This window comes from Podarcis pityusensis (genome assembly GCF_964106645.2).
Source record: "Podarcis pityusensis genome assembly, chromosome: 4".
NCBI classification, from domain to species: Eukaryota; Metazoa; Chordata; class Lepidosauria; order Squamata; family Lacertidae; genus Podarcis; species Podarcis pityusensis.
The window spans coordinates 47223691-47246974 of NC_138027.1; the positions used below are offsets into that span (position 1 = coordinate 47223691).

A 23284-nucleotide genomic window follows, 5' to 3' on the forward strand; every position below is an offset into this window, starting at 1 on the left:
AATTTGTGTCATAGAATGCTGGGATTCTTGGGGTTCAGTATTAAATACAATATTTCATACTTTGTGGCATAATCACAGCCTTGGAGATTTCCAGACCCCCTGCAAATAATAAAGCCTTGCCTCTTCGTATTTATGCATGACTTCTGCTTCACCTCTTGAACCTTTTCAACATACTGTCAAGCAGACTCTATTTTCTCTGATTATCCGAGATTACTTTCCGTCCTCTCAAATGCAGTTCATTACTTTCTTCAATGGAATTCCAAATCTGTGCTCTAACAGATTCCTAAACCTTAGCAAACCTGTACATTACTAAGCCTTCGCTGTGCTTGCCATATGGTTAACCTGATTTCAGTGACCCAAATCACATAATTTTGATTAATGATGTGTAATTAGAAAAAATACCATGCTGGCAGTAATTAAGTCCCTCATGAGCTTATCTCCACCAGCCATGTAAGGAAAGCTATTTGACAAGCTGAAGAACCCATAGAAAATGTAGGGTGTGAATTCAGCCCCTCATATCATTTCAGGTCGTCTTGCTAAGCATATTTATTTATATGAAGACCTCACTAAAATCGATAGTACTAGAATCAGTCAGTGGGATATGGGTACATGATCCATAGCTTATGCACACATCACATGACTTTATGGATCAGGAACTGTGGCATCAACTGAATGTATATGTGTATTTGAATGTTTAATTATACATTGAAATGTGCATCACTATTCATACTGTAAGAACCAAGAAGACCCTCTTGGACTAGAGTCCAGCACCCTGTTCTCACCGTGGCTGCCCACATGCCTGTGGGAAACCTGTAAGCAGACCCGAGCGCAAGAGGGTTCTCATCTCTTGTGGTCTCTAGCAATCGGTATTCAGAAGCAAACTACCTCCAGCTATGATTAATCCACATTCTGTTACTGTGATTAATCCAGAGAATCCACATTTTTTGACAGACTAGGCACACATAAATATCTTTTTTTAAAAATAAGCAACAAGCTAGTCTGGAATTTTTAAGCCACCACATGCTAATACTGCAAGGTAGTTGTGTCATCTCAAAAATTAAAACCAAAAAACCAAAACTGGTTTTCAGTTGCATCTGGGAAGCTGTTAAGTTTTGCTGCAATGTATTATTTTGTGACTTGACTGGACTGTGGATGTGTTTAGAAAGAGTTCACTAAAATGGCACCTGCAGGAACCATTCTGCTTTCCAGTACCTCCTTTGGAGTCCACAAACGATCTCAGTAAATCCCCTCAAAAATCTATATTGCCTGTTCTGCCTTGTCTGCATTGAATGTGCCCTCTTAAACATCCCCACATTTCATTGCCTGGACTAGACAACCACCCATTATTTCATTTTGAACAGAGGAGAGGTGCAAAGAGCTTCTCTCTATGATGGAGCATGGGGGTCGGTAGTGTAGATGCCTTTTCTCCAATGATGTGGGGAGGGCATGCCTGTACAATTTTGTGGGCTTGCCTCTTTTTCTGCTTTTTTGGGATGTCGCGGCCATATTGTGCCACATGTCCACCACAGCCATTGTGTATTATGCCTTCATTGGAGCTGATTTATGACTAATCTCCACAGCACTTTGTCAGACTTCCAGGTGTGCCTATAGGCCAAAAAGGTTGGCAACTCTGATATAAGTATCATGCCATATTAGAAAAAAGCAAAACACAACACTTAAGGTAGCCATGTTTCCAAAACCCATGGTTGGGCAGAGTTTTATTGGATCAACCAAAATGTCAGAATATTGTAAGCAGGTACTTCATAACTCTTCAGCAGACTAGATGTCATACAAAGCAGGGGATGTAGGAATAAGGAAGAAAGGTGCAAAAATTAGGCTTTGTACTGTAGGAATGGAGGTTGGCATTTGGATTCAGTCTCAAGATGGAGATTGCAGATTTGATTGATTGATTGATTGATTGAGTGAGTGAATGAGTGTCTGTTAGCTGCTGCACTGCTGCAGGATTCAGGTTACAGCTAGGATTCTGGGATACAGAAGCAATAGCTGATCTCCATTCTTAACATCACAAAGCCTGGCAGTTTCCAAAGATACATCTCATACCTCAGGCAAAACACATGTGTTCCTGGTAAGAAGAAGAGAACACAAGTCAAGAGAAATACAGCAGACTTCATATTAACAAAGCTGTAAAGCACTGTTATTTGTCTGATTAAGTGGGAGTTGGAGATCTTAAAATGGCCGTCAAATCACTTAGGATGTATCATGGTTAAAAGACCCATTATGCTGTGAGTTTGGCAGCTGTGCTCCAATTTGTACACCTGAACATAGACAGGCGGGTTTTAAATGTACATGTTAAAGGAGGTATATTTGGAGGTCTCAAAGCATTGGCTCATATTGCTCATTTCCATCTACAAGGAAAGTAAAAACTCATTTGGAATGAGCTTGGGGTAGTGTACGTGGTTGTCCCCCACTCAAGAGAGAGAGAGAAAGAGAGAGAATGAATGAATGAATGGCTAGCTGGCTGACCCAGGGCTGATTGGGTCATTCTGGTTTTCAATGGTCTTCCTGCACTGTTTTGTAATGCCACCCTACCTCCCAGAATACTGGTTTTCAGCACAGCTGTGGGAATAGCTGTTTGAGAATTGAAAATCACCTCTCTGCTGCCAAAACAAACGTACCCAGGAACAAGAGTGGGTTTTAGGTACGGATGGGAGACTACAACCATACCAACTGTCTGCAAGAAACAATCCTGAAAATTGACCCAAACAGAAAGAAGGTACTTCCCAAGTGCAAAGCTGCTTGGCTTGCTGATCTGGTCACATAGTTCACAGCAATCAATAACGGTTCCATTGCATGCAGAGAGATTACATTAAATAATTGCATATGCACCTACAAAGCAGCTGGCTTGTAGTTCACATTGCTTTTCAGCAATCAATGAGAGTTTTCGATAAGGGTTTCACTTAAAGTAAGGAGCTAACATTAAAGAACTTTTGCAATCTGGACATACTGAATGCTGACAATGCATGTGCAGAATTTTCTTTTATATTCTCACCTTGAAAAGGACATCTAAGAGAAAGGTTTTTGACTTGTAATACAGATGATCAGTACCAACATGAGAAATGCCCATTCCAAAGCAGGAAATCACAAACTTCTCTGCAAAAAAAGACCCAGCTGAGATAGTTAAAAGTGATTTGTAATAGTGGACATAATGCTTGTAATTTGAGGGACTTTTTACTTCCAGAATGACTTTGTAAGGCATATTCTGTATGTTGAACAGCACATAATCCATGTCCTAATTTGGTCTAGTGCAGACTGAACCTGCCTCCGTTTCTCCTTCTCACTTCTAACCTCCCCTTCCTCTTTTCTCATCTTACCTGGATGTTGTAAAGGCAGCAAGAACCCAAGATGGGAGCCACCTCATGGACTCCAACACCATTCACGAATACAAGGAACCATGAAAAACATACATATACAATAAATATGCACAAAATGGTTTCTGGTTGTTCTGGATACTTGTAATCAACACTAGTCTTATTAAAGCCCCAGCTGTGAGTCTTCCCTTTTGCTGCCACATCTAGATGTTAGGAAATGGAAAGAGTGACGGGAAGGCGGGAGTGGGGGGTACAGGTCAGTACTGGGTTAGCCTATACTGTAGAAGTTGCAGTCCTATATTAGCCTTCTATTATATGGCTGTGTGTGAATAAAATGCAAGCAGGTGAGCCCATGCCTCATTTCAAAGGCTTCTTTCCCGACATGCCTGATTATTAAAGATTCCTCTTGCTGTGAAATAACCTCCTTGCACAAAACATATTCAAGAGCTCCTGAATGAAGACTCCATTGTTGCAAATGCAATGTGCTACATAGATGACTCACTGGGAAGAAAGAAATGAGCAGATAATAAGGCATTCATCTAAGAAGTCACTCTTTTTGCATAGTTTTTTCCAGGTTTGTCTACACTAGGGATAATGCTGTCCTGCAGTTGTGGGCTTCAGTTCCCAACAGCCCCAGGAAGCACAGCCAGGGATCAAGGATGATGGGAGTTGATCTAATGACATCTGGAGGCACTGCACTGGATAACCCCCGAGTCTATGCTGTGCCAATGAAGGAAGAAGAACATGGTGCCAGGGATACCAGTTTATTTAAAGCTTCAGTTATTTATCATTTCTGTTTCTTTAAAAAGAATGTTACAGCTTTGGGCTGATACAAATTTATGTAGTTCATTCACAACTTCTGTATGACTAATTTCATATTGTTCAAAGTTTCTCCTAGTAAGTTTCTTGTCTCACATTATGAACATTTTTGTTCTTAGGCAGATACCAAGGTACCCACATAAGACAGTGTAATTTAAACTGATTAGGAAGGTGGCTCACCATTTACCTTTTCATTTTGTTTTAAGTAAGAACTATCCCAATAGGAAATTAATAGGGGGGGGGGTTATGTGGAAGAGGGGGGAGTGATCCATAATGCCATGACCTCAACAAATTTAAGGGAACAATTGTCATTATGTTTAAGAAAGGGACAAATATGTTCCATATTAAAAATTTAATGATGCTCAACCAGACTTGAGCATCTTTTGGTCTTCTTTTCTGAGATGAGATATTTCTAATTTAAAATTTAGTTTTTTGTCATGCCAGTGTCTAGAATGTCTTTCCTGGTGGTAAGAGCTTCCATATGTGCAAATCCTGGGCAATAAGAATACTGTAGTCTGGAGGTTAAAACTGTAGCACACTGCCACCTACAGTTAGTAGTAGCTTGAAGAGAATTCGATAGCTGTCTTGATTCTGAGTCTCTTCTCACATATCTCAGCAATCAAAGTTCTTAAAACTTTATCCACCAATAAAAGGCAATTCATTTTGTGAGATGCTTCCAGTTCTATGGTCTTGTAAATGTCACTATAAAGGCTTCTTGAGGTCAATACAAGTGCTTAGCGTACCAATCTGCAGAAGCAGAAAGAGCAGGGGAGAAAGGAGCTGTTTTACTGTTTGATTACAAAGGACATGTCTAGATCCTGAATGGCAGCCAAAAATTATTTGGTCTTGGGAATGTATAAATATGACATCAAGCCTGCTTTGTGTTTTGTTGATCCAGTCCAGTATGCACCGTATGCAACCCCCAGCATGGCTCGAATCAACCTAAAGGCTGGCTTTAATTGAATTGGTTGTCAAAGCTTCAAGGGGCCATTTTGAGAGCCATAGGGGCAATACTGCACATCCTAAGGGAACATTCTGGTTTTGTCCCCTTCCCTGCAGGCTGTTGATTGGATAGGAAAGTTCATGGCACTTGATGTTCTTTGACAGACAGTTACACTCGCCTGAGGGCACCTTTCACCCAACTGACAGCCTGATCCCCACTATATTCTTTCATGAAGATTTGAGAGTACATGCCAAAATGCTCAGTAGTGCTGTGAGTGAAGGAATGGTCTTGAGTTGCAAGAACACATTATGAAAATACTGAATTTTTAAGGGACATTTAAATCCAGTGAATTGAGATTGGCTGAGACTGAATATTAGCTGGTTTAAAGATAACCCAATCTAGACTGAAGGTTTTGGGTTGAGTCTTCTGGATGAATAATAATATTGGGTGGATTGTAATTATGTAATTTTCAAATTACTTACAGTGATATAGTCACATCAATTAAATTAATCCTCCTACTTAGTATATATTTAGTAGGCATTATAGGGCAGGAACCCAATCCTAGGGAAGTTTACTTGCATTGAGATAAATGAAACTTAATTACTTCCAATTAACCATGCATATGTCTATGTATTGTTCATCAATGTCTGTCAAATCAGTATAGGTCCAAGACACAACACTGCCAATCCAGGTAGGGGCATACACACATTCATCTCTTGTGAGCTGTTAGAATATGTTTATATAGGCATCCTATATAAATACAGTAATGAAGAAATGAAATAAGGTTTCATTTCCTACAGCTTGATAGTCCAATGAGCCTTTTTGTCCTTCCACGTGTAAAGATGAGCTCATATTCCAGTTTCTATTGAAATCACAATCTGTTAAAAGTTAAGGGTATCTAAAATGTGTGCTGGACACCCCATATGACTAGCATTATCAGTGCATATCTGTGCACATCTGCATAAATTTTGTTTGAATATGTCTATGGTAATGTGACAAACCAGGTACATGGGTGAATATACAGTAACCCTGCCCTTTCTATTTAGAATCTGAAGCCTGCCTAGTTTCCTAGATCCTTGTCTCTTTCTGTTTTCTGGGTAATACTGACCCTTGGCAGCCTTGTACATTTCATCAAATCCCCTACATTAATCTCTTAGATCATCATGCCCTCTCTAATGTTCTAATTAATATGCTCCCCATCAGCAGCCATATTACTCAACAAATGCCTTTCCTCTCTTTCTTTACAGATCCCCAGGTTATACTTTAGGTCACTGCCATTTTTCTTAGACTCAGGGCTCATATCTGTCTTTTGCAGATTCCTGTGCAGTGAGCACTCATCTAATCCCATCCTGCTACCAGCCACAATCATACACTTTCTTCCTGCCCTTCATTTAGCACAGGAGCTGTCCTCTTCTTCTTCATCATTCCAGTTTCTCCAAAGCCATATTTAAGTTTCCCTCTCAGCTACATCTATGTCCACACCGACATTTTCAAATCTTTTGGTATGTTTGTTGTCCCCTAAGCAAAGAAATAGTGCATTTCTGGTATGTTTACTTACTCCCACGATCATTTAGCTTCCTTCAGAGGAATTTCTGAAATTATTCAGGCATCTATTCAATGGCTGCATTCCCCATTCTTACTACTGGACCACCAAACCCATTTGAAGTCATGAAAGACACAGCCTATACTACTTGAAGTAATCTCCATTAAAATCAATGGACTTTACAGTGAACATTTTAAATTTTGGTCCATGCTGACATCAACACCCACCATCGAAATCTCACAAACTGCCTTTATTTATTGTGGAGCTAATAGTAGTTTATCTTTCACCCCAGCTGATGCAAAAGATTTTCAGTCCTTTGCTCTTCCTGACTCCACAATTTCTTTCATGCTGAGAAAGCCGCTACCTTAATCCATGCCTCACTTTTTTAAAAAAATCCCTGACTTCATTACTTATTTATTTTATTAACATATGCTATCAGAGTTTCAAGATCCAAACATTTAATTAAAGCGGTCCATAACAAATGGTGTAAAAATACTAGGGGAATTATTAGGTTTCCTCCCACTGGACCAGTATAACAGCCACATCCAACCGCATGTTCTACCAAAAACAAAAAAATGCATGGAATAGATGCTTGCAAGCTGTTTTTGAAAACTAAAAGAGGAAAGGTGTTATATTGAGAACCATTGCATGTGTATTAGAGAGAGGTTACATTGATCCTGAATGAAGTATAGTAGCTGTGTAATTTTAAACTATGGAGCTGTGAACATGGGAATAAAATATATATAATTCTACTGGGGAGGGCAGAAATGGCCGTAGTGGTAATCCAATGGATCCCTTTTTCACACAATTCTACCAAAAAAGATAATTTGTATTAAGGAAGCAGATGGGGGCAGCCATCATTTGTGATTCAAACTGTGTGGCAATAAGGCTGCATGCAAATAATAGCTTCTTGGTGATTTTTAGGCATTTTTGCTAGTGATACATATTTTTCGTTTTGCTATCCCGCGGTGTTCCCTGGCCAACAGGTTCAACAAGTCTTTGTAATGTTTTTAAATCAATATAAAACATGCCCCCCCCCCCAAGACTACAGTAAACCAGAAAAATGAAAACATATCCCTTAAGCAATGGTGACTCTGGTATAATATAAATGTATATGCAGGTGCAACGTAAGGAAGCCACCACCAACCTGATTCCTTCCAGATGTTTTTGACTACAATTCTGCTGGGGTTGATAGGAGCTGTATGTCAAAATATGTAGAGAGCAGCAGCTTAAGAGATATGCTGTTCTGTCCATGATGCAAACTACCTTTCTTTAGCTATCAAACCATTGTTTTAGTCTGGGAACCTTTGGCCTTCCAGATGTTGGACTGCAGCTTTCATCATCCCTAACAATTGGCCATGTTGGCTGAGACTGATGTCAGCTGGTCCAATAACACCCGAAGGGCCACAGTTTCCCTGACTCTTCATTAGTCTGCCATAGAACTGACAACAATTTACAGTGGTGCCTCGCAAGACGAAATTAATTCGTTCGGCGAGTTTTTTTGTCTAGCGAATTTTTCGTCTTGTGAAGCACGGTTTCCCATAGGAATGCATTGAAAATCAATTAATGCGTTCCTATGGTCAAAATAAGTCCAAACAAAGCCAAATTTTGTACAAAAAGAGTTTATTAAGTGCTCTTTAAAGTCACACATACTGTAAAGAGCATTTCAAAAATTGAAGGAACAATAATTTAAGTTTCTAAACATGACAGAAAAGCATTTAAAAATCACCAAAGTGTACAGTACTGCACTGTACATACATTTTCTAAGACTCTGGGGGACAACTCGAAGAAGGTTCCTCTTCCACTCTTTGCTTCTTGCTGAAGAACCTGTCCATGGTCTGCTGCTTCATCCGCCTTTTCAGCACCTCCCTGAAAGACGACATGACCCTCGTATCAAAAGTGTTCGCAAGGTCACGTGTCAGGTCCTTGTCAGGGTGGTGCCGCTGTGCAAAAGCCTGCACATCTTTCCACTTCAGGCAAATGTCCCTCAGTTCTTTGGACGACAGCTGTTCCTCAGTTGCTTCCTCCTCTTCCAGCGAGGCCTGCTCCTGCGCAGCCTCTGCCTGCAGTTCGACCAGCTCCTGGGTGGTCAGCTCGTGGTCGTGCTCCTCCACCAGCTCGCTGACATCCTCCTCTGTGACCTCCAGACCCATGGTCCTCCCCAAGGAAACAATGTCCTGCACCACTGTTGACTCTGGTGCATCAGAGTCACTTGGTGCCACACAGTCCGGCCACAGGCTGCGCCAAGCGCAATTCAGATTTCTCTGGCTGATCCCGTCCCAGGCCGTGGTGATCATCTTCAAGCAGGTGACGATGTCGAAGTGGTCCTTCCAGAATTCCTGCAGGGTGATGTTGGTGCAATCAGTCACCTCGAAGCATCACCTGAAAAGCTCCTTGGTGTAGAGTTTTTTGAAATTGGCGATGAGCTGCTGATCCATCGGCTGGAGCAGTGGCGTGGTATTAGGCGGCAGGAACATGATGTTGATGAAGCTGAACTCCTCCAACAAGTCCTCCTCAAGGCCTTTAGGATGAGCAGGAGCATTGTCCATCAGAAGCAAAGCCTTCAGCGGCAGGTCGTTGTCCAGCAGGTACTGTTTGACAGCAGGGCCAAAAGCAAGATTGACCCAGTCCACAAACAGCGCACGTGTGACCCAAGCCTTACTATTGGATCGCCACATGACACTCAGCTTCTCCTTGTCGACCTTGTGTTTCTTGAAGGCCCGTGGGTTCTCCGAGTGGTACACCAGCAGGGGCTTGATCTTCAGGTCACCGCTTGTGTTGGCACAGAAGAGCAGGGTCAGAAGGTCCTTCATGGGCTTGTGGCCAGGCAACTTGGCCTCCTCCTGAGTGATGAAAGTTGTTATGTACTGAGTTGAATAGGATCCAAACTGTAGCAGTCTGATTGGTCCTAGAACAATAGGATCCAAAAGGCAGCAGTCTGATTGGTCCTAGAACAATAGGATTCAGAATGCAGCAGTCTGATTGGTCCTAGAACAATGCAGCAGTATGATTGGTTGGCAGGAACCACCCAATCCTGCTCCAGATAGAAGTGAATCCACAACCTGATTGGCTTACAGTAGAATTCCAGAATTAGCCAATCATGTGCAGCCCATTGTGTAAATAATGTATATAAAGCAGATACTGTGAGGGGAGAATTATTCATTCCTCCTCACCACTATGAGCTGAATAAAGAGCATGAAATCACTTTGCGACTCTGAGTATATTTCACTGGCGACGAAGGTGGGATCCCGCTGAGCTGACTGCCACACACAGCACTGCAGCACCGCCAACTGCCGCACCGCTGCCTCGCACCGTGTATCCAGGCTTCAGCTCCGGGGCACAAGGAACTCAGGATGGCAGCCAACAGCAGCTTCTCGCCATTCAACCCAGCATCTGGAGACTGGGAAGCGTACGCCTCCCGTTTCACCTTCCTCCTAGAAGCCAAAGGGGTCACCGACGAAGAAGACGCCAAGAAGAGGGCGATATTCTTCAGCGTCTGCGGAGAGGAGACGTTTGAAATCGCCCGGGCTCTCCTTGCGCCTGAAGACGTCGCTACTGTTCCATACAAAACAATAATGGAACAGCTGAAGGGGCACTTTTCGCCGCAGCCCTCAGTGGTGGCTCGTCGAAATGCCTTCTACGCAAAGCGGCAAGCCCCTGGGGAAACCATAACTGGGTTTGTGACCTCTCTCCGCCAAGCCGCCCGGTTCTGCAACTTCTCAGAGCTGGAGAACATGCTTCGTGACCGCCTCGTCGGTGGCCTGAAGGATGAGAAGCTGCAACGACGCCTCTACGCTAAGAAGGACCTAACGTTCCAGGTCGCTCTGGAGGAGGCCCTGGCAACAGAAGCTGCCGAGAGGTCGACCCAAGAGGCGCGGCCGAGCCTGCCATCCCAACCGAGGGTCCACCATGAAGACCTCACCGACGACTCAGGATCCAACAGGGAGGAGGTGCACCGAGTACAGCAGCGCACGCAAGCAGCGCACAGACCACAGCTGCCTCGACGAGAAGGAGGGAACTGCGCAAGCTGCGGGGAGAGTCACGAGAGGAGGACCTGCCGTTTCCGCAACGCAGAGTGCAGGCAGTGCAGAAAATCGGGACACATCGCCCGGGTGTGTCGGGCTCGGCCCACCCGACACCAGGCATCAGATGACCAATCCAAGAGCCCCAGGTCCCGGGGCCCAATGCACCAAGGCAACTCGACGGAGCTCATGGACTTCCAGGTATACCAGTTGCCCCACCCCAACGTAGAGAAAATTTATGTAGAGGTACAGATAGAGGGGGCCCCATGCCGCATGGAGCTTGACACGGGTTCAACTCTATCCATAATCTCGGCAAGGACCTTAAGGAAACTGTGTCCCACTGGGGGTCCCAAACTCAGGCCGGCCCCATTCACCCTCCGGGACTTCCAGAAACGTAAGGTCCCCACAATGGGGGTGGGGACCTTCAGGGTGCAATACCGAGGGCGGACGCGGCAACTGGACTTGCTTGTGGTCAAGGGCCCCTACATTAGCTTACTGGGATTGGCATGGTTTGGACCACTGGGGCTAGCTGTCACCGGGGTGAACCACACTAGCTTACAAGTGGACGTGGACGCCATATGCAAGGAATTTCCAGGGGTTTTCGATGGGAAATTGGGACAGTATACGGGCCCCCCCATTGCGCTACAGCTTGACCCCGCAGTACGACCGGTCAGGCTCAAGGCCCGCCGGGTCCCGTTCGCCTTGAAACCCCGTATAGACGAGGAATTGGACCGACTCGTAGAGCAAGGAGTGCTGGAGCCGGTGCCTAATGCTCCCTGGGAAACCCCAATCGTCACACCCGTCAAGCCTAATGGTTCGGTCCGCATCTGCGCAGACTACAAATGTACCATAAACAAGGCCCTCACGGCCCACGCATACCCAGTGCCAGTGGTCAGCCATGTCCTTGCCACCCTGGCTGGGTCGAAAATTTTTGGCAAGCTGGACTTGGCCCAAGCATATCAACAGCTGCCAGTAGATGAGGCCACAGCAGAGGCACAGACGATTGTGACGCACAGAGGAGCGTTCAGGGTAAAGCGGCTGCAATTCGGTGTCAGCGTGGCACCAGGCATATTCCAGAATATAATGGACTCTCTCCTTAAAGGGATTCCTGGCGTCACCCCCTTCTTCGATGATGTGTTGATTGCCGGCCCCACACCAGAGGAGTTTGAGGACCGCCTCCGCACCGTTCTGCACCGTTTCCAGACGGCGGGTCTCAAGGTGAAGCGGGAAAAATGTCTACTAGGAGTGCCTCAGGTGGACTTTCTGGGATTTATGGTGGACGCAGAAGGGGTCCACCCGACTGGGGACAAGGTACGGGCCATTTGTGATGCCCCAGCGCCCAAGAGCAAGACTGAACTTCAGGCCTTCTTGGGGCTATTGAACTTTTACCATTCCTTCCTTCCCCACAAGGCGGCGGTAGCGGAGCCCCTACACAGACTCCTGGACAAGCGGGCCCCTTGGGTGTGGGGCCAGCGCCAGGAGGCCGCATTCCAGGCAGTCAAGGACTTGCTTGTCTCAAACTCGGTCTTGGCACACTTCGACGAGAGGCTGCCGGTGGTGCTAGCATGCGACGCCTCACCCTATGGCATTGGAGCTGTCCTGGGGCACCAACTCCCGGATGGAAGAGAGGTACCGGTGGCGTACTTTTCCCAGACACTCAACACAACCGAGCGGAACTACTCGCAAATCGACAAGGAGGGTCTGGCAATCGTAAAGGGAGTAAAAAAATTCCATGATTTCTTGTACGGGCGGCCCTTCACCGTGGTGACTGACCACAAGCCGTTGCTTGGCTTGTTTGCCCCCGAAAAGCAGACCCCCCAAGTGCTGTCTCCTCGCGTCCTCAGGTGGTCAATTTTCCTTGCCAGCTACCAGTATGCACTGATTCACCGACCTGGGAAGGCGATGGGCCATGCGGACGCCCTCAGCAGGCTACCACTACCGGAAACAGGCCCTGACCCAGCACCTGCACAAGAGGTTATGAGCCTGGAGCTGCTTCCCGACCGCCCCATTCAGGCACAAGAAGTTGCACACCATTCCAAGAAAGATAGGGTCATCTCCCGGGTCCTGGACTGGGTGTGGAGGGGATGGCCCAGCAGCAGCCCCGGGCCAGAATTCGCCGGCTACACAACCCGCAAACATGAACTGTCGGCCCACAAGGGGTGCCTGTTATGGGGAAGCAGAGTCGTTGTTCCCCAGCCCCTCTGCAAAAGGGTCCTCACAGCCCTACACGAGACACATCCAGGGGTAGTAAGAATGAAGGCCCTTGCCAGGAGTTATGTGTGGTGGCCGGGGATCGATGGAGAGATAGAGGCCTGGGTCAAACACTGCCAGGCCTGCCAAGAATCCCGCCCAGATCCCCCAAGGGCCCCAGTCCAGTCCTGGGAGTCCGCCCGAGCACCATGGTCACGCCTGCATGTGGATTTCGCTGGCCCCTTTCAGGGGAAAACATTCTTCATAGTGGTGGACTCCTACACCAAATGGCTGGAAGTCGCACTGGTACCATCCACTTCCACGTCCGCAGCCATCCGGGTACTACGCAGGCTGTTTGCAACCCACGGGCTCCCTGACACTCTCGTCTCAGACAACGGGACTGCATTTACGTCAGGAGAATTCCAAACCTTCACAGCGCAGAACGCCATCCGCCACATCCGTTCGGCGCCGTTCCACCCTGCCACCAATGGCCAAGCAGAACGCATGGTGCGGACCACCAAGGACACCCTTCGCCGCATGACGCAAGGGGACTGGGAGTACCGCCTTGCCACATTCCTTCTAGCACAGCACAGCACCCCCAGCTCAACGACTGGCCGGAGCCCCGCTGAACTACTAATGGGTCGGCGCCTTGCAATCAGATTGGACCGCCTTCACCCCGATAGAGCTCAGGATGAGATAGTGGTGGGGGAAGGCAGGAACCCCCGGACCTTCGAGGCCCAGGACCCAGTGTACGCAAAGAATTTTGGGGCAGGCCCAGCATGGGTACCCGCCACAATCACCAGGGTCACTGGCCCCGTGTCGTACGAGGTGCTAACGGATGGGGGGCAATGCTGGCGCCGCCACTGCGACCAGATACGGCGACGATTCCCGGGAGAAAACCAGGAGGAGGACAGGTCAGAGGAGTCCCAAGGGAACAGCGGGGCAGTGAGGCCCATAGAGCAGGAGGGGCCAGCAAGAGAGGCAGAATCAGTAAATACAGAGAGGACCCGTGAGGCCGAAAGGACACCGGAACCAGAACCACGACTGAGCGAGCCGGTTGCACCAGACCAAACAGCCGCATCACAGCCATCATCCTTGGAACACGAGCCAGAACCCGGAGCCCGGACCAGGGAACACCCCAGGCCACAACGCACACGTAGGCCGCCGGCATACCTTGAGGACTATGAATGCGACCTCCCGGGCAGGACTGGAACTTAGAGGGGAGGGGTGTTATGTACTGAGTTGAATAGGATCCAAACTGTAGCAGTCTGATTGGTCCTAGAACAATAGGATCCAAAAGGCAGCAGTCTGATTGGTCCTAGAACAATAGGATTCAGAATGCAGCAGTCTGATTGGTCCTAGAACAATGCAGCAGTATGATTGGTTGGCAGGAACCACCCAATCCTGCTCCAGATAGAAGTGAATCCACAACCTGATTGGCTTACAGTAGAATTCCAGAATTAGCCAATCATGTGCAGCCCATTGTGTAAATAATGTATATAAAGCAGATACTGTGAGGGGACAATTATTCATTCCTCCTCACCACTATGAGCTGAATAAAGAGCATGAAATCACTTTGCGACTCTGAGTATATTTCAAAAGTCCTTTTGGGCATCCTCTTCCAAAACAGCCCGGTCTCGTCGCAGTTGAAGACCTGCTGTGGAAAGTAGCCCTCCGTCGTCACAACCTCCAGGAACTCCGCTGCAAAGTCTTCAGCCGCAGGAACATCAGAACTGGCAGCCTCTCCATGCCTGACCACGCTGTGGATTTCAGATCTCATCTTGAACCGGTCAAACCAGCCTCTGCTTGCCTTGAAGACTTCTGGCTCGCCTGAGGTTCCTGGCTGTTGCCGGACGAGGTCTGCGTGCAAGGCCTTGGCCTTCTCACAAATGACGGCCTCAGTCACTGTGTCCCCTGCACGCTGCTTCTCTTCTAACCAGATGAGAAGCAACTTCTCCACCTCCTCCAGAACATCTAGACGGTTCTTCACGATCCTGGTGACTCCCTTGGCTACATCAGTCGCAAGGATCTTCTCCCTCATCTTCAGGATGGTCCCGATGGTCGATGGATTCCTCCCGTACTCCCTGGCGAGGTCTGTCACACGCATTCCACCGTCGTGCTTCCGGATGATCTCCTTCTTCATTTCCAGTGTAACCTTCTCCTTCCTCCTCTCGCCGGCCTCTGCAGCAGCAGTCTTCTTGGGCCCCATGGCAGCACAGCTCCTACCTTCGCAACCCCCCCCCCCCAAAAAAATCAGTGCTTCACATCCAAAAAATTCAAAAGCACCAAACCTCCCAGAAAACACTTCAACAATTCCCTTCAACAAATTCAACAAATTCAACAACCCCCTTCTCAACAATTCCCTGATCCCCCCAGCCACCCACCACACAGAAATCCAAACCCAGAAATCTTTTTTTTTTTAACAACAGCAGAGTGTCCCAATGGTCACAAAAAATCATAAAAATGCAGAAAAAAACACACAAGCTTCCAGATTCTTGCAAACCCCTCCCCAACACCAAGTCCTTGAATTCCAAACACCCCAACCCAAAAACCAAACCCCCCCAAAAAAGTTTTAAAAGTTTAACTTACCAAATGGCTGCAAAAGAAGTTTTGGGAAAGCTTCAAAAATCACCAAAGTCTTCAAAAACCTCAAAAAAGGCTACCACACCGCGTGCTATGAGTTGCTCCTCGAAGTCAAGTCGCAACTGCACCTCTTCAAGCAATGCACCCTGGGTATTAACGGTTTTACGAAAAAGGAAACAAACTTGCAAGACATTTTCGTCTTGCGAAGCAAGCCCATAGGGAAATTCGTCTTGTGAAGCAGCTCAAAAAATGAAAAACTCTTTCATCTTGCGAGTTTTTCGTCTTGCGAGGCATTCGTCTTGCGAGGTACCACTGTATTGGATTGAGCTGCTATCAAAATGCCACTCTGGAGGCCCCAATTTCTAACCCACACTTGTATACTATTGCCGCAAGTTAGACAAATACATTAAAACAATCCATAAACAGGGCTGGATTCTAGTTTTTCTATTCTAGCCCAATAGAATATGATGTGTTCTAAGACACAATTCCAGTGGAGAATGTGAAACTTTATTCTGAACTGTAGATTCCAAATTCAAATATTTGGCTAGAGGAATATTTTAAATCAAGAGCTGATCAGGGGAAACAGGGCTGCAACACTGTCCTTTTGCTGGAGGTGAGAGAGAATGGAAACATCTGGGAGATTTCAGCCTGTATTGTGAGCTTGGATTTGTTCCTCCCACCCCCCTCAAGTATGGGCGCCACCACCTTCAGGCACAGGCCTCTTGCCTATGGCTCAGCTATCAGCTGAGCAATCCCAGCTGGTCCTATACTATGAGCAGTTCCAGTTCTGGGTAGGTGTGGCTGTTTCAGTATTACCTGTGCATTTTGAACTATTGGCTTTTATTGTGTTGTTTATATATGCTCTTTTATATTGTATGCCCTTTGGGAGAGAATTCTGCTTATGTACCTTGTTGGCACCATATAAATAAATGTTAATACTACTAATAATTTTCTGGATTATTATGAAAAGACCATTCAGCAGCTTCTACTGTATCATTTTATTATTGGAATGGCAGGCTTTAAAAATCCTGTTCAAGCAGCATGCCTGTGGCACGTAAGAAGGAATTCTTCATTTTACGCATAGTCATCTCTGTTGTAGAAACAATATTTTCCTCTGAGGACAGTCGGTAGGAGTGAGACATACCACAGAACAAGTTTTGCAAATGTACTAGAACAACATTTTGAAAGGCTAACATAGCTTGTTTATCTTCTCACCATGAGTTACTGGACCCAAGAGAAGCATTTTGTCATTCGTTGGAAACAGGAAATCAGTCTTCCATGAACTGGGCATTCATGGAAGGCTGGTTTTCATGTTTTCTGCAACTGACAAAAGGCCTCTCTTGGGCCCATTTTGTCACCGGGATGCTATTGAGCCATTTGAGTATTTTAGGCTAGATTCAATGTTTCTTTGTGCCCAATGTCTACCATGAGGGAGGTTTGATGGGCAGGGCAGGATAGTACCCCAAATAATTCACAAGAATATGACAGTGCTAAATGTGTAACCCATTTTAAAAGGGGGCTTAGTTCCACTGTCCACCCCACCTCTTACAAATGCTAAGAACACATAACTATGTCTTTATTATGAGGCTCAATGTATCCAAATTTCACCTATTGTGAGGTGTCTGTTAACCACATTCACTTAGCACGAAGACATATTTTCCCCCAGAAACTGTCAGTGTGCTAATAAATTCAAAGCCTGCCTTGTTTCTGAATAGTGAAGGAAGGAAAAAGAAGAAAGGGGGCCTTTCTTTTTTTTGCTTTTTAAAGTTTTTCATATGTTATATTTTGTTTGACTTTTTGCACTTGCAGTTTTCTTATTTTGTTCCATGAAACCTATTCATATACAAATCATATGTCAGGTGTTAAAACTGTTGGGAGTTTCTGAGAGGGAAAGCACAAGAAAAGTACAACAGTACTTCAGTTTTTGAAACATTAGGGATTCTCTTTGGCCATATTCCCAAACTTTGTTCTACAACAAGTATGGGACTTAAGAAGCTTATTCAAACTAAAATGAACACAGGTGTTCTTATGAATTGAAAAACAAGAAATTGAAATGTTCTCTAATTATCACCTCTATAATGTGCACTTGGCTAAACAGTTCTCAGTCTAGGGATTTTATGAACTCTGAGGTACCTATAGTTGGACTTAGGAAAACCATGCTGAGAGTACAAAGGGAATGGATGGGCTCAACTGTACATTCTGCAAACCATTTCTTGTGAGAAATGCCTTGAGAAAGAATAATCTGCATGATTTTTCTAAAAACAAAAAGAGGAAGGGGAGATGTAATGCAACAACCCCGTTAGAGATTTCAGTATTAATATTGACAAATTAAATATTGACTCTATTAAGCACTGCACAATCCATCTGTTTAAGTGTGGGTGTGCAAAATGCAATTTCACCCTCTTGGGTATGAACAGCATGAAAGGTTTTAACTACTCCATTGGATTACAAATGAGGTAAACACACACACACACACACACACACAGACACCAGCTTGTCTTTGACATAGCAGGCTGCTCTGACTTGGAATCCAGGCATACTCTCAGCCAAGATTGTACAAAGGCCCAAGCGACTGTGAAGTGGAAGTGTAAATTTTGTGTTTTCAGATGAATCTTTGGAATGAAAGAAAGAGGAGTGGGTGAAGAGTTTTCTTTTTCTCTTCTAGGTCTCCAACAAGAGCACTAGGTTGATCATGCTGTGGGATACAAAGAAGAAACAGATTATGTAGGGAGCATAGGTGTTATGTAGGAAGCATGGCCTTCCATGTAAATGATTTGGTATATATAAGTGGCTCTTCTTTTGAACTAGCTTTATTGCAGAGAGTGTGCACACCCTCAAAAATGGAATGACACTGCCAGGTAGACTCTTTCAAATGAAAGGGCCAATCAGCTGCTGGTCTTCTTACATATATTACAGCAGGTTTGTGAGATCCAGAAATGGTTTTATTGGCAACCATGCTCAATTATTAAGGTATAAAACAGACACTGAACGAATGTCTGTCTCCGAGGCTATTATCAGTCTGCAGTAGTTTTCCTCACCGAAGCGTTGGTGCTTTTGAATTATGGTCTGGAGGAGACTCTTGAGAGTCCCATGAACTGCAAGAAGCTCAAACCTATCCATTCTTAAGGAAATCAACCCTGAGTGCTCACTGGAAGGACAGATCCTGAAGCTGAGGCTCCAATACTTTGGCCACCTCATGAGAAGAGAAGACTCCCTGGAAAAGACCCTGATGTTGGGAAAGATTGAGGGCACAAGGAGAAGGAGACGACAGAGGACGAGATGGTTGGACAGTGTTCTCAAAGCTACCAGTATGAGTTTGACCAAACTGCGGGAGGCAGTGGAAGACAGGAGTGCCTGGGGTGCTCTTGTCCATGGGGTCACGAAGAGTCGGACATGGCTAAACAACTAAACAACAACAAGAAAGGCTTTAAACATCTATGGAATTCATAAGGATAGTCACAGAATGCATTCAGATGACCAGGAATTATGATATAGTCACTTATAAACTCAGTACATAGCACCTGTAACCACCATGAAACCTTCTATAGTCATTCAGAAATTTAGTGGTTTTGGATAGTAATACTGGAAAAGCAACCCAATGATCAGATGCTACCAGCAACTATTTCTCCATGTGGTACAGATTCCACATAGCAATCTCCCAGGATACCATGTTGGTTTCCAGTAACCTTATCCAGTTAGTAGCTCAGTCAACATAATAGATTTTCTTTGTGAATTTAATATCCAGCTAACTTGCTTTATCAATAGGCCTATGGTAGAAACCACAGATTTTGAATCCATCCAGCCTTTTACAGCTAAAACACATTTCAATGTATTGTAGTGAAGTACATAAGCTACAGTTTCCACCATGCAACTGTGCATATTTCAACCAGATACTTGACTGGAGAGACAAATTTCACTGAGACTGAATAACCACAATCACTTTTACCCATTATTTTTTCCCATTATTAACCCAATGTTTACACCACCACACATGTACTAGTAGGAGATTTTGAAATCTTATCCTTATCTTTCTAATTAGCTGGCAGCTTATTATTTATGCAGAGAAAGAAAGAAGAAAGCAATAGAGCTTTATGTACTGACACCTACATGAGAAAGTTACAATTTAACCAATGGACATAGGAAAGGCCCTGGGGGATGAGGTGAAAGACCTGTTTAGTCCAGCATCCAGTTCTTGCAGGGGCCAACCAAATACCAGAGGGAAGTCTGCAAGCACAACCTGTCATTTCCAAAGGGAAAATAATATCAATATGGAATTTAAATGACCCTCTAAGTTTAGAATGTGCCATAAGAATATGTGGGGACAAAGTTATTTCTGGGGAATACATGAAAAGTGTACACAGTTTCAGCAATATTGCCTAATTCATTTTATTTTAAAAAACAATTTATATACGGCTTAATTTAGAAACTTCAGTCTATAAGCAGTGTACAGTAGGTATACAAAGATACAACAAAGATGTATCTTCAAAGATTTTAAAGATGAAATGTGATACCTCATTATGTGACCTTAATGATTTAGGCATTCATGTGCTCTCATGAAGCATCTTATGCCATTATCATGCTTTCACAAGGTTGTAAGCTAGACTCTCAAGCAGTTTGGTTTGCTTACTTTCTCTCACCATTTCAAGAAGCCATCAGGTAATCTGTTTTGTTGTTGTTTTGTTGTTGTTAGAGAAGAAGCAAAGCAACTTGGGTAAAGACTAGGATTAGTAAAAGAATTTGCATATTCTCTGATTAACTCTTTGACTCGTTCCATGATAGTGCATCTGCCAATTAAAAGGTAATGTGAAAGAAATCATAAAAGATAATGCATCTAATGTGAATCTGTGGAGGTTCCAGAACCTTGCTTGTTCAACTTATGCAGCCACTTTCGGCACAGAAGTCCTATGGCTCTGTGTCTTTTTGAAGGAAGGATAATAATCTCCTGGAACCATATTTTAGCATTTTAATTAGACCCCAAACATGCACTAAACATACCCTCAATAAAAGGGCACGCTGTAATAATGTCAGTACAACATGCTTCTATAACCTAGCAAGGTCACTACCTGAGAGGAATTGGCAACAGGATAATTGGCAAGCTGCCAGCATAGCCAGCAACATTGTCATGTCCAACCCTTGGAGGACACTGCCTGTAGCTATTCAGCGGGAAAGTATTTGCAGAAGGCAGCGCTTGTCCTCTCCTCGTCCCACCAGCAGGGGGTGGGCAGGAAAAGTCTTTAGGTGTTTGCTTTTGTATTACAGAATACTGTGTTGCAAATCATCAAAATTTTTGTCCTCTTTCCTAGTCTGCAAAATGGGAACTGTAGTTTGTTAAGGGTGCTGGGAATTGTAGATTTGTGGGGGATAAACTCCCGTTACCATGATTCTTTGAGTAATTCCTGTGTGGTTTTTTTTTTTCCTGGGCCTGTTAATCTCTAGAACTGAGTTTTATTTCTGAACTGAGTTGTGTCCTTTGTATGTTTCTATATAAAGTCAAAAACACACGCAAAAGGGATATAAGACTAAGTTTTGGGAGCCTAGGGAATCAACTGAATCAAGTTTTTGGTGAATAAAATTAGTGTTGTTGTTTTTTGTTTTAGAACAATCCAAGTTTAATGCTGGGCAGAGAGAGAGGATTTATTTCACCTTTTAAAAAAGGAACTACAATCTCCATGATCTGCTTATAAGTTTGTAGCTTACAATACAAAGGGCTCATCCACACTTCCATTTGCCCCACAAGTTTCTCCCACGGAGACCCACAGTTCAGCGTTGAAGTGGAGTGGAACAAACCACAATCAGGTTTTCTGCGGACTGCCATTTCTTCTGGTTTAGTGTTAAAGATCGCATTTCTGGGGGAAAGTGCCTGGGCAAAATCAAAACCTCTTGGATCTGTTCCCTGAAAGCACAGGACAAGAAGAGAACTGGTCAGCAGCCCTTTGCTTTGTAGACACAAGCCAAAATGTGGACGAGCCCTTATTGTGTTAAGTTTTGTCGACAGCACCCACCAGCCTGACTCCAGATATGATGAGAGTTGTAGTCCAAAACATCTGGAAAGCACCAGTTTGGGGAAGGATGATCATAACCCACTTCAGATTATGATATCTTGGCTTAACAAGCTCTGCTGTGAATGAGCATTTTGTCCAGGTACACAACCCATTTGTTATTCCTTTCACATGTCTCATGATTCATGAAATATGGCATATGGATTTGAAAGTCTCCAGTTTTAACCTAATCCATTTTTTTAAATTATTCTGACAACTGTCTTTCTGTAATTCTGCTAGAAATTTAGCCTCCTCATCTTATTTCCACACTACATTTACTCATTGCGTTCTCATTTCTCCTTGCACTGCACCTATATTATCTTCTCAAGATCTCATTCCCTTTCCTTGTGAGTATCCTTCATGTATTTGCAAAGCACAGTCTGGTCTCCTCTCAAACATCTTTTTGCTAAGTTAATCAGGTCAATATTTCAAAGCATAATCTCATAAGACAATTTTTTTCATCCTTCTGTCATCATAACAACTTCCACAGTGTTAGTCTGTCAAAGGGGGGGAAATAAGCATCTTTTAGTATCTTTGAAAGTAAGGAGTTTATTATGGTGTAAGCTTTTGCAGACCAAATTAACTGATGAAATGGCTTCTAATCTATGAAGGCTTGTGCCATAATAAATGTATTAGTCTGCAACAAGACTCTTCATTGTTTTTGACCATCAGTATTTTCCCTGACCCCCAAATAATCTTACTACATTTCCAGATCTTTGTTTTAGCCCTGATATTTCATAGTTCACTCTCTGTATCTTTGGATCCACACATCTATACATTGGGTTGGACTTGGTCATGCTTAGAGGAGACCCAGGGATATCAAGTGTGACAAACTCTAGACCCAACCCAGCACATTAAGGCAATGCACAATGAGTCAACGATGGCTCACTTTTTGTGTGGGGGATACTAACCTAGGGTGGCTGACCTATATAAAGATATTAGACAGAGGGTTTGGTTTAATCAATGACATGGTAGTGAATTTCAATCTGATCATCTCTCCACCAGCCCTCGTTTTTTCATTCCAGTCTTAGTGGGAGTAGGGCAAGCTCGCTCTCCACATAACCCTAACGTTAACAATAATGGCAGGCTTTGGGCTCCCAAATTTCAGCAGTACCCTGTGCGATGCCCCCCACCCCACCTTTGTTCTACAACATTGTTGTAGCACCCCCTGCAGCATGGAACCCAGTGCCACCACACCAGTTATGCCACTCTAAAACCGCCTCAGTTAACAACAATGTTACATTTCATATTTTGCTTACATTCATTTAAACGAATTTGTGCTATATTTTAGTTAGGATGTTTATTATCACATCTACAGTGGATTTGACTATTTCACATTTTGTAAGCCATGTTGTGGCTGTCACCCTCTTGGAATACTTGAGTGTGACCAACACATGAGCCACATAAGGCACTAAATTGCTGTCAAGTGTGACAGGGGTCACCAATCTTTTCAGACCAACCGGCACAGTTTGAATTCTGAGAAGGTGCCGTGAGCATGTCATGAAATGACTGCTTGGAGGCATGGCATAATACAACATGGCTGCTATGTGGGGCATGATATAACACAACATGGCTCTCATGGGGGCATGGCATGACACACAATTAGAGCAAGTATAGTCATTTCTGCTTCACTCCACAGGCAACCTCAAGCTTACCATGGGAAATTGGTGATGTCATGGTGGTACTGATTAAGCAGATCACATAATATTTATTTCTCTCTCTCTCACACACAATGATAACTGCTGTCTAATAAGAACTGTTTTCTCAGTATCAGGAAAAATATACAGGGAGGCCACACCACATTCACATTCAGTCTT

The 23284-nt window shown here is 44.5% G+C and overlaps 1 protein-coding gene across 1 annotated transcript; it reads right to left on the reverse strand.

The window, feature by feature from the left end:
- Positions 1-8240: 8240 nt before the first annotated feature.
- LOC308476618 (putative CENPB DNA-binding domain-containing protein 1) lies at positions 8241-15070 on the reverse strand. The gene is made up of 2 exons (XM_081004353.1): positions 14531-15070; positions 8241-8640 (listed from the first exon to the last, which is right to left on the reverse strand). Exons 1-2 carry the CDS (start codon positions 15053-15055, stop codon positions 8398-8400), a joined length of 768 nt encoding a protein of 255 aa, XP_080860479.1. The 5' UTR covers positions 15056-15070; the 3' UTR covers positions 8241-8397.
- Between the last annotated feature and the right edge of the window lie 8214 nt (positions 15071-23284).

What these genes read in the sequence shown, in the direction of transcription:
- LOC308476618 (XM_081004353.1), bottom strand. Translation starts at nt 15,055, where the DNA reads ATGGGGCCCAAGAAGACTGCTGCTGCAGAGGCCGGCGAGAGGAGGAAG. An exon ending in CAGCGGAGTTCCTGGAGGTT is followed by an intron (nt 8,641 to 14,530) that starts GTGACGACGGAG and finishes ACTGAGGAACAG; the next exon opens with CTGTCGTCCAAAGAACTGAG.